The sequence below is a fragment of the Artemia sp. Qi Xiang Cuo genome, chromosome 14, assembly GCF_049724085.1.
Source record: "Artemia sp. Qi Xiang Cuo chromosome 14, ASM4972408v1, whole genome shotgun sequence".
Taxonomy (NCBI): domain Eukaryota; kingdom Metazoa; phylum Arthropoda; class Branchiopoda; order Anostraca; family Artemiidae; genus Artemia; species Artemia sp. Qi Xiang Cuo.
Window position 1 is genome coordinate 6,285,639 of NC_142807.1, and position 11,091 is coordinate 6,296,729.

General features: G+C 29.0%; 1 protein-coding gene across 1 annotated transcript; it reads left to right on the plus strand.

Annotated features, from left to right (window-relative positions):
- Window positions 1-779: 779 nt before the first annotated feature.
- LOC148944071 (uncharacterized) lies at window positions 780-10,649 on the plus strand. Its single transcript, XM_089100601.1, has 6 exons — window positions 780-806; window positions 3,187-3,318; window positions 5,143-5,253; window positions 7,088-7,244; window positions 8,489-8,607; window positions 10,494-10,649. Exons 1-6 carry the CDS (start codon window positions 780-782, stop codon window positions 10,647-10,649), a joined length of 702 nt encoding a protein of 233 aa, XP_088956727.1.
- Window positions 10,650-11,091: the final 442 nt, after the last annotated feature.

Consider the following 11,091-nt stretch of genomic DNA (forward strand, 5'->3'; position numbering starts at 1 on the left):
TGAATGGAAAATATGAAATCCCTGATTGAAAGTTTAAAGTTTTTTAGACTTTCGGTTACTATTGAGCCGGATCACTCCTTACTTACAGTTTGTTACGACAAACAGTTTGATTGATATTTTCTGTTCGTATTAAGTTTTAATGTTGCTCCTTACTTTAAGTTGAAAAAACTGGTTTTATATTTAATTGCTGATCGTTTTAAATGAAGTTGGAAAATCCATGTCCATCTCCAAGGAAAATTCCCTTCCCCCACGGGAAATTTCTCCATGGAAAAATTTACCGCGTAACTAAAATTCGCGATAATTGCTGAGCTAATTTTTTAAGACAGTAACAGAACAGCCAAAGAAGTCAAATCTATTTTTATTAAAGTCATAAGTTGAGCAATTTTCAAATGACTGAAATGAATGAATGAATGGAAGAACAGATTTTTGCCCTCAGACATATCAGAATTGAAGTCATTTAAAGAATAGACCTTCATAGTTACAGATAGTGCTCTTAGTGAAAAATCAGAAAAAAAAAAAATGGCTAGCGTAAATGCAATGGTAATGAATTTTCAATCTATTGAGTGGCTCATACGTATTATACCAAACACATTCAAGAAGTTAAATTAGGTTAATCGTAAAGCAATATACTAAAATATGATGAAATTATTATATTTTAGCAACAAAATTAGGGAAACAACAACAAAAAAAACTCACCAAAAAACTAACTATATATTAAGTATTCAATCCTATATCGTACTTCATGTCACTGAGCCGAGTTAATTGCCCCGAATCCAGAAATGTTAACCTGTTTTTCGCAGATTCAAGTAAGTAAACTTCTCGACTGTGTTTGGTTTAATACATAACTACCTATTTAGCTTTAAGTTTTTTATAATATATTTTTTTTTATCTTTTCCTTTATAATCTTAATGTTGTAAATCTTTAACTGGCCAACCCCCCTCCACCTTCACAAAAAAAAAATCAAATATTCTCAATTTTTCTGTTGTCAATAGAAAATTGTAGTAAATAAAGAAAATAATTATCTAAAATAAAAATAGTTTCTGAACTATTTTTGTATTGTTCATAATTTCTGTTTGTTTTGTTATTCAAGGAAAAAATTGGGTCAATATTTACCAAATCATATTATTGAGTTAGGAATAAAGTGAATACACCATTCGATGCCGTAATGGTGAATACGGCAAATTTTAGCCAATTCATATATGCCAATTATATGCCAATATAGCCCCCTATATGCCAATTATATGCCAATATAGCCCCCTATATATGCCAATTCAGGGTATATATTTCTACATTAGGGGGAGGGGGGCAAATTTTATTTCTGATGTAAATGGGAGGTAAGTTTAAACTGGGGGGGGGGGGATAAAATTCATTTCCGATAGAAAAGATTGTTATGTTCGTAATCAGCATAAAAAAGGCATTGAATGGTGTATTCACTTTATTCCTAAATCAATAATATGATTTGGTAAATATTGACCAAAAATTGTGGCTCGTACAATACTGCAAGAACCAAATGTATGATATAACGAAATTATAAATTATTACGTCGTTGGCTTTTCCCTTATTTCTAATCACACGAATTCCCATACATTTCTTGAATTTATAGTTTCAATTAAATTTCGAAAAATATTTTAATTATTGTACAAACCCATTTTGTGCACCGCCACCGAAATTCGGCCAATTTTGATAAAAATGAGAAGAAAATATTTACAATATATATATATATATATATATATATATATATATATATATATATATATATATATATATATATATATATATATATATATATATATATATATATATATATATATGTATATATATATTTTTTTGTCATTACGTTCCTCAAATATAATTTGTTTGAATTTATAGATAAAGGTAACTTTTAGAAAATGTCTCTAATTTATAATTGTTGAAAGGGAATTGATGTTTTATTAATTTTTAAATTTTAATATTTGAGTCATTTATGTTTGGAAGATGTTTAAAAACATGTATTGAGCTTTAATTTTTGTTCAAAATAGTTTTAATTTAATCTTTTATTTTATAATATTAAACTATTACATTCGTTAACCTGACAAATAGTGAAGCAAACAGTCACTAACTCACTAGGCTACAAAACACTGATGTTGTGTACAACTAAGGTTATGCTCAGAGAAAAGGTACATAAACACAAATTAAATTCAGTAAATCCAATTAAATCCAGCAGGACAATGCTCCAAAGCACTAAATGAGTAATTAACAAAACAATACTAATTTGTTTTTGTTTGTAACAAATTTGTTTCGCCAGGGTAAGTTAGTTTGCAATAAATTTGTTTCACAGGCTAATTTTTTTTTGCTTTAAGCATTAGGCATTAGGCTAGCTCTAAGATTGCCGTTGTTGTTGTCAAAATTGACATTCTCGGCTGTCGTTCCGACAAGAATAAAAATATAAATGCATTTAATGCAGAAGCTACACTACAACATTTATTTTTTTTTGGGGGGGGGGGAAGGGGTGCAGGCTAGGTTCATGGACTTTACATATTTTAAGTAAATTCAATTCTCTTGATGTATCTATTGTTATTAAAACTTTGTTTTTTTTAGAGTTTTGGTTATTAGTGATTGGCGTCACAGCTTAATTAAAATTCGTTCCCACGAACTGTTTGAAACACATTAATCTTTATTTTTTCCTGTATGAGGAGGGGTTATATATTAGAACATTAGGGGACTTTGAGCGAGCAGCAGAGGTGAACTACATGAAAACTTTGTTAGCTACGATTTTTCTACATATTCTGATTCTGAAGTAATAATTGTTTAATAACGTAACTTCTTGAGTGGGGTCGAGATAATGCATCAGTAACATTTTTGATATACATTTAATAATTTTGTTTGCAAAATTAAAATGTTCGATAATATTACTTAGAAAAATCAAAATTTTAATTATGTGACTCAAGTATGGTAACCCCCCCCCCTCCCCTCCATTCCAACACCTCTAGAAACTATCCCACGATTTTACAAATTTCAAGAAAGAGTATCGCATTCTAATAGGGAATAATTCCATAAATTAATTTGTTTAGAAAAACGAATAATTGCATAACTAGAGACCCTACCCCCCCCCATCCAAATTCATATAGGACGTAACGCATGACTTTACATTTTGAAGAACGATTATCGTATGCTAAAAGTAAATAATTACTTCCTTATGATATGTAGGATGATACCAATGATGACTTTCAACTACAGTTAGTTGACGATTTATTACCGTCTGGACAGAGAAGTCAATTGGATGAAGAAATTGTGGAACTCGCAGAATCGAGTAGTTTTGGTTGTTTGGAAGAGAAAAAGGTAAGCATAAAATTTTTTTTAAAAAAAATTGGTAGTTCCGAATTTACAATCCTGATTTCAATATAAATCGCTTCACTATTTGTAAATTTTTATGGTGTGATCGAAAACACGAGAAGCATCGGCGTGACAAATTCAATTTCCCCCACTTACACTACAAGTTCGCTTTAACCTATCATTTTATTTGTTAATCCTTAAAATAATAAAATCCCAAAATTGGAAAGAATAAGATGCGACTCTGTAAATAATTATTCGCATTTAATATTATCAGTACACTATGGACGATAAGAAATAGAATCTAGTGGGTGCATTAGGCTTGGAGTCAAAACTGTGGTTGGTTGTAAATTATCCGACGGCATCGCCCCCTCTCCGTTCATTATTTCTCCAAGCGCCCATTAGGAGCTATGTCAACTGAACTAGAAGAAATCTCTGATTAACATTGAATACCTTTCAGTTACTATGTGTCTATTTAATGCTATTATTATTTTCATAATTTAATTATCCTAGTGTTATTATTTAATATATGCTATCGATTATTCACTAATTTTGGCTACATTATTTAAAATTGGAAATTGCGATTTTACCATAGCTACTGTTTAATCCATGCTAATGATATAAAATACAAAAAATGGAATATAGAATCCCAAAAATGGACAGAATAAGATGTTGCTCTGTAAATAATTGTTTGCATTTAGTATTATAAGGAGATGGTACCATTTCAGCTAACCGTCATAAGCACTAAACGTCATTTCGTTGACAAGGCAAATCCGTCAGAACACCGACAGTCACAATAACTACCCGTCAGAATTTCTACAGTTATAACATCGACACGTCAGTTCATATACAGTCACAATCGCTACCCGACAGAACGTCGACAGTCATAACATCGAACAATTTTTAAGATTTTATGATGCGTCAATGTTATTACTGTTAACGTTATGACGGTTAGTGGTTTTGATGTGTTTTCATTATAAATAATTTTTTATATGTTACGACGTGTCGATGTTATGACTGTCGACGTTTTGACGGTTAGTGTTTCTGTTAGATTTTTGTTATGAAAAAATGTATACGTTTATATAATGGTAATAAGTATATAATGGTTTAGAAACCAATTTCGGCTATATATTTGCACATCAGGGGAATGGAGTAAAGCATAGCATGTATTAAATAAGTTACCTAACTTAACCGAGGTACCTGGTCCCCCTAAACCCCAAAAAAATAAAGTTCTAAAAGTTATAATGTTTTGACGTGTCGATATTGACTGTCAACGTTCTGACGGATTTTCGTTACGAGAATTTTGTTAGATATTATGACTGTTGACATTCTGACGGTAAGTGGTTCTGACAGAATTTAGTTGGTAGAAAAAATGTTAATGTTATGACTGTCGACGTTCTGACAGGTAGTGATTGTGACTGTCGATGAACTGACGTGTCGATGCTCTGACGGGTAGCGATTGTGACTTTCGATGTTCTGACGTGTCGATGTTCTGACGGTAGTGGTCCCGACGTGTAGATGTCCTGGCACCTTCCCTAAATTATCCAACGGCATCGCACCCTCCCCGTCCATTACTTCTCCAAGCACCCAGTAGGAGCTATGTCAACTGTACTACAAGGAACACGTTCAAATCTCTGATTAACATTGAATATCTTTCCGTTACTATTTTTATGTATTTAATGCTATTATTATTTTCATAATTTAATTATTCTAGTGATATTATTTAATGTACGACATATATTATTCACTATTTTTGGTTACATAATTTTAAATTGGAAATGTTATTTATTTTGCCATAGCTACTCCTTAATCTATGCTAATGATATATTCTAGATGAACAAAGATGAATTTGAAATAAAACTTTTCACCAAAGTATTGAATTTTGTTAAATTAGAAGACCAGGACGAAGTCCTTCTCCAAATGGAGGAAATTGCCAAAGGATATGTGCGATGAAAATTAGAGTAAGTTATGACCTAAATCACTTTCTCAGTAATTCGAAGCCAAATGATATTTAATTAGTACAATATATGATTTATTAATTCAAAGTAGAAAATAATTATAATATTAGAGTTTTTAATAAATATGTTTTATCACTTCGAAGCTAATTGATGAATAATTAGTACATATGTCATAGAATCATAGATTCTAGTTAAGGCAATAATTGAATGTAGAGAAACCCAAAAAAGAAGAAATATTTTAAATCAAGTTACTTCAATAAATTTAAATATGGTTAAATTGTATATTTATATTATTTATAGGTGTTTGACTTTACTTAACTATTTAATGAAGTGTAAATTTAGACTAAAATATAATAATAAAGGAAGATACGACATTTATTTCAATTAATCGCTCTGACGAGCTTCGAAGGGTTATATTTGAATTTCGGGTTAAAAATAAGAAAAAATTAACACCAAATAGGAAAAAAGTCCTAAAGAAAACGAAAAATCACAATGAATGATCATTTTGCAGTTAACAATTCAACAGGAAAATATCAATTAAAAATGCAAAGAAAACTTGTCAAACTAAGCCAAAGAAAAAGAAAAATAAATAAGGTACGTGTATGATATAAGGCACAATGTAGAAGCATTTTTTTTTCGTTAGTTTCTTGTAGCTTAGTGTCAGTCAATAACAAAATAATTGACATTATTGATTGGATATATATAATTAATGTTATATATGTGCAAAGGTGGGGGGGAGCCAAAATATCTGAACAGGGTAAATTTGAAAAATAATTGTTACTTCATAATAAAAAAAATGATTGTAAGTTAAACATTTGGCATTTTTAGCCAAACAACTTCTAACCCCCCCCCCCCCTATTGTGCTAATATATAACCCAAATTTCTTTCTAAAGTGTTAAATTTTTATCATACTTGGGTATATTTCATTAGGATTGAGCGTGAGAGAAACAGGTTCTAATTAGATGAAGAATGTTAGGTCGGCGATATTTCATAGAAGTATCATCAATTATTATGTATCATATTAATTATTATAGACGCAAAAAAGGGTTTGGGGATAAAAACTAGCCAATTAATAAAAAACCTGGGTGGCACCATAATTAAAAGAAATAAATACAAACGATAAATCAACCGCATATGTTATTGTATTTTTGTTTTTTTTTGAAATTGACAGGACCAACATTTTTTCATAGGTAGACTTGAGAAGCGAATGGGGGACAAAACAGGAATCGGTCGAGTACGATCTTTGGGAGGCCGAATTATAGATGTTGAGCTATAGCCGAATTATAGTTTGGACAATGTTTTCTGTGCAAGGGTTTGTTAATACAAGTATTTTTTCCCTCAAGATCAAGGCAAGAAAATCTATGAATATTATATTATTATTTTTTTTATATATTATATTTTATGCTTACTAAATAAATTTGTTTTCATTTTTAAAAACTGATGCCGTTTAATTTTTGATAATTTTGTCTATGTTTCAACTTGTTTTTTAATGTGATAAAATGAATTGTCTCAGTAATTTTAGGTAACGCAGCAATTATAATTAGTATTCAACTTTTATAAATTAGAAATGTTAGTTTTTGTAAATGTATAATCTATGGTTATTTTTCTTTTTTATATAAACCCGTTAAGTTCAATATTTTCATTCTCAATATTTGTTTTACAGCTTGATTTTAAAGTAGTTTATAATTTGGAATGTTATAAATATTTATAATTCATATCCAATATAATTATTATATCCAACCTTTACTTTCATATTTATATATATTTGACTGAACTAATTTGTAATTTTTTTTTTAGGTGGTATCTGTTAAAATTTTAATGAAAAAAAAAATACAATATACAAAATCGAGGGGCACCTGAAGCTAAGCAAAATAAACTGCGACAAAAATCAAGAAAAGTGGAAGATCTTCCTGCAAAAAGAAGACTCGGTACGAGCGGCGCAGAACATATTCAATTCATTGAATGCAACCGAGGAATGTAAGCACAAAGAACAATTACTTATCCTAATTACGAGCACATTGTTCCTCTTTACTATTTCATCTACATTTTTTTTAATTTCAAAAGTTCTCCTGAAATAATTGAACTTGTGTCCTACTGAAGGAAAGTATATACTTAAATAAATTCCTCGTTTATTTTTGGAATTTTTGCTTAGAACGTGTTTAATGAGTGTTATTAGAAATCATTATAAGTTACTATTGTCCACAAATGCTTTTATAATGCACACTAAATTAATTATAGCATAACATATGACTTTAAGAAAATGTATCATCACTAATCTAGGGGTTACTAATCTGTTCCACTTTAGTTCTGTCTCTAATATATCTCTCGGTCAGGGAAATAAATCTTCCTATAGTCCTAAAATTTGTCTTTGTACGACTTATTATAATACTAAAAATATATTCCTGATTACTGAATAAAGGTTTGCTCTATTTCCGAAAAAAAGAAAAGAATATGTACAAATAAAATATGCATAAATAAGAAATAATTCACGTATAGATTTACAACTAATGCTAAAAAGATTTTTTTGTTTTTGTTTTGGGTTCTATATGCAACTGTGACAGATTTATATTTTTGGAACAATATAAGAAACAAATAAGTTAGAAAAATTTATTTAATTAAAGAATAATACTTGAAAAATATGAGACTTTTTGTAATGATCGAGTTCGAGTCTAAATTGAGTGAATACAATTCTCATATTTATACTCTCTTCTATTTGTTTCAAACTTGGCGTGACATAACTCAGCATTCATCTCAGGTTTTCAATAGTCATGTCATTGTGCAGAGTGGGTGAACGCTGAGGAAACTAAACCAAAATGTTAAATTTTATTTTTTTGAGACCTCCCTAAGCAGACTATTCGTTGGAATTACAAATCTAATTTATATCTCAATTGTTAGGTTATGTTATTACCTAATTATATGCCCTTAATATAAAAGAAATATTATTCATTTAGTAAATAAATAACAACTCAATTTCATTTTGCAATGAAGAGGAGTGGCTTCAAAAAGGATATTCTCCATATAGAACCAAAGTTGTTCGAAGCATGATCGAGTTCTAGCCTAAATTATGTGCATAAAAGGCTCATAATCATACTCTCTCCTATTTGTTTCAAACTTAGCGTGACAAAACTCAGTATTCACCTCAGGTTGTCAATATATCCCCTTAATATAAAAGAAATATTATTTATTTAGTAAATAAATAACAACTCAATTTCATTTTGCAGCAGAATTTTGCAATGAAGAAGAATGGCTTCGAAAGGGCTATTTTTCTTATCGAAGAATAGTACTGAAGAAATTAAACATAAGAACCATGATTCAGCAGAGGGACCATAAGGCTGAATGGGTGAGTGCATTATTGTTTGATCGTTTCTAATTATTTAACAAATTTAAATGCAATCGTCAATGGACATGTCAGGTGTAATAATAATAAAGATTTTAATTGACGTCAATAGGAAATTAATTATAAAATCTGTACCCTGTGATGGTGGTTTGGCTTTGAAAGCTAACGTGAAACTGGGTCTCGAGTTCAACCTCGATCATGACATTAATTTGAAGAGCCAACGCAGTCAGCCAGTGTTGAAAATAATTGTTAATCCCAACCATTCACAGGACGAATACTTGTCAAGTAGTGACATATTTCTACTTAATAAATCACTTGAGATTACTGTACATAGAGCTATAAATATTTATAGCCAGTAATTTGAGAATCCAACGAAAGGGAAAAAAATGGATATAACATGTACTTGTGGAAAAATTTACCTGATGGATAAAAGTAGTTTAAATTTAATTTTTCAAATACTTCAAAATTTCTAAGCTACAATTAGTTAAACTACAATATCTATGTCAATGTCAATGGCAGTTTATAGTTTCTCACTGGGAGCAATTTTACTTAGCATTAGAATTATTCCCAAAATGAAATAATCATTTTTTGGAAAAAGTGAATGATATGTGTCCAATTTTAATTAAATTATATTACAATGAAAGTAAAAATGTACATTTACTGTATTCACATTTTAACGTGTTATACGTAAATTTAAGTTTAAATATTCCAGTCTCGGAAAGAAAAATACTGAAATGTATTAAGGGTAGTGTCTAGGTGTATTGTTGCTTTAATAAATTGATTCCATGATTATTGCCATATTCAAGTACAATAGTGGCACATATTTCAATTTAGATATTTTTGTTATTTGTGTTCTTATGGTATTTTAAATGAAATTTGTTGTATTTTATTATCATAAAATGAAAAATTTATATTAAAAAAGTAGATATACATTTAAAATTTAATAATACCATTTAATTTAATACTTTTTGCATTAGCACTTGTTAAAAGTATAGCTAGTTTGCAAATATATTGTTTGTAAATTATAGAGAAAATATTGTTGTACAGAAAGAATTGAACGAAACACAGTTTTGAGAATTTTTTTTTTAAGCTGAAATTTTAACAAATTGTTTAACACTAATTTTCAGTACTGCTTTGATATTGACACAAACTCAAATGCCTTAAATTTCACCATCATACAGTTTGTATTTAGAATCAATAGTGACTTTTTAATCCCCGGTAAGAGTGATTTTGTTATACAAATTTTTTTTATTTGTTAATTTTTACTAATTTTGTGATAATCGTTAGTACGAAACATAATAGCATTATACACACAGTAGATGAATTTTTTCCGATTAATAACAATTTGATTAATTTTAATTTGTATTTTTGGTAATGGCTTGACTGACGTTACATATACTGGATATAGTCAAAAATAATATAATGGAATAATAGTAATGATATAATATTGTGGGAGTGTTTGAATAAATTTAAGATTAATGATGAAGAATATTTTTAAAAAGCCAGGGAAACGAATTGTGTATGTCATCTATTTTAAGATCCTAGGGAAAAGTGTTAAATTAAGTGAAATATAAAAATTACACGTGTTAAAAATTTCAGTTCTAAAAATATCATTATTAGGCGTTTAGATCTTCTTGGTGTAATCAATTTTGTAGTAAAGGAAAATTACCTAAATAAAAAAATTTTCCCCAGAGTTGGTCTTATTGAACCCAAATGAAAATTTTCTAGGGTTCTAAATTGAATTAATGATCTTAGAAATTAAAAGTACGTAAAGATAACATCTGTGTATACCATATTGCTTGTAAAAATTACAAGACTTAACAATTAATGTACCATGAGATGCGAATTAGCTTTGAGGTTCTAAGACTTAATATCTGTTCCTTTTCTAGATGATAGATGTGCTGAAGCACCCAGAATTGCTCCTTGAAAACATCGAAGAGGAAAACTTTATCCTTAAAGAGAAGTTGCATTTCTCCGGAAACAAATACAATTCCTTAGAAAAAACCAAACGGATTTTAAAAAAACATTTTGAAATGACCTTATAATGAATAAAACACGTTGTATATATTTTTACCAGACTTATAGCTAGAAAATTATTACTTTATTTTGATGGTGCCATTATGATACAATGTTATTGATTCTTTCAAGTTTTATATTATATATTAATATATTGCAGATATCAATACAATAATATAATGAAAAAAAACTCAACAGACCTGAGACTAATTATTACATAATAAGCAAGAACAATTATTTACAACATATTTAAAAGAAATTGGGAAAAATGAGAAAATCAAAAATTATAATATACAATAAACTTCAATAAGCTGTCTGGTAAAAGTTCACCTCCATAAAAAACCCTTCCAATGTGGAAATCTGCTTGCATAAAACCAAAATTATTTATTATGTGCATGTCTTACAAAATATTTACCTCCAAAAAAACAACAAATAAACACGCATCTGTGATCTTTCTTTTGGAAACAAATA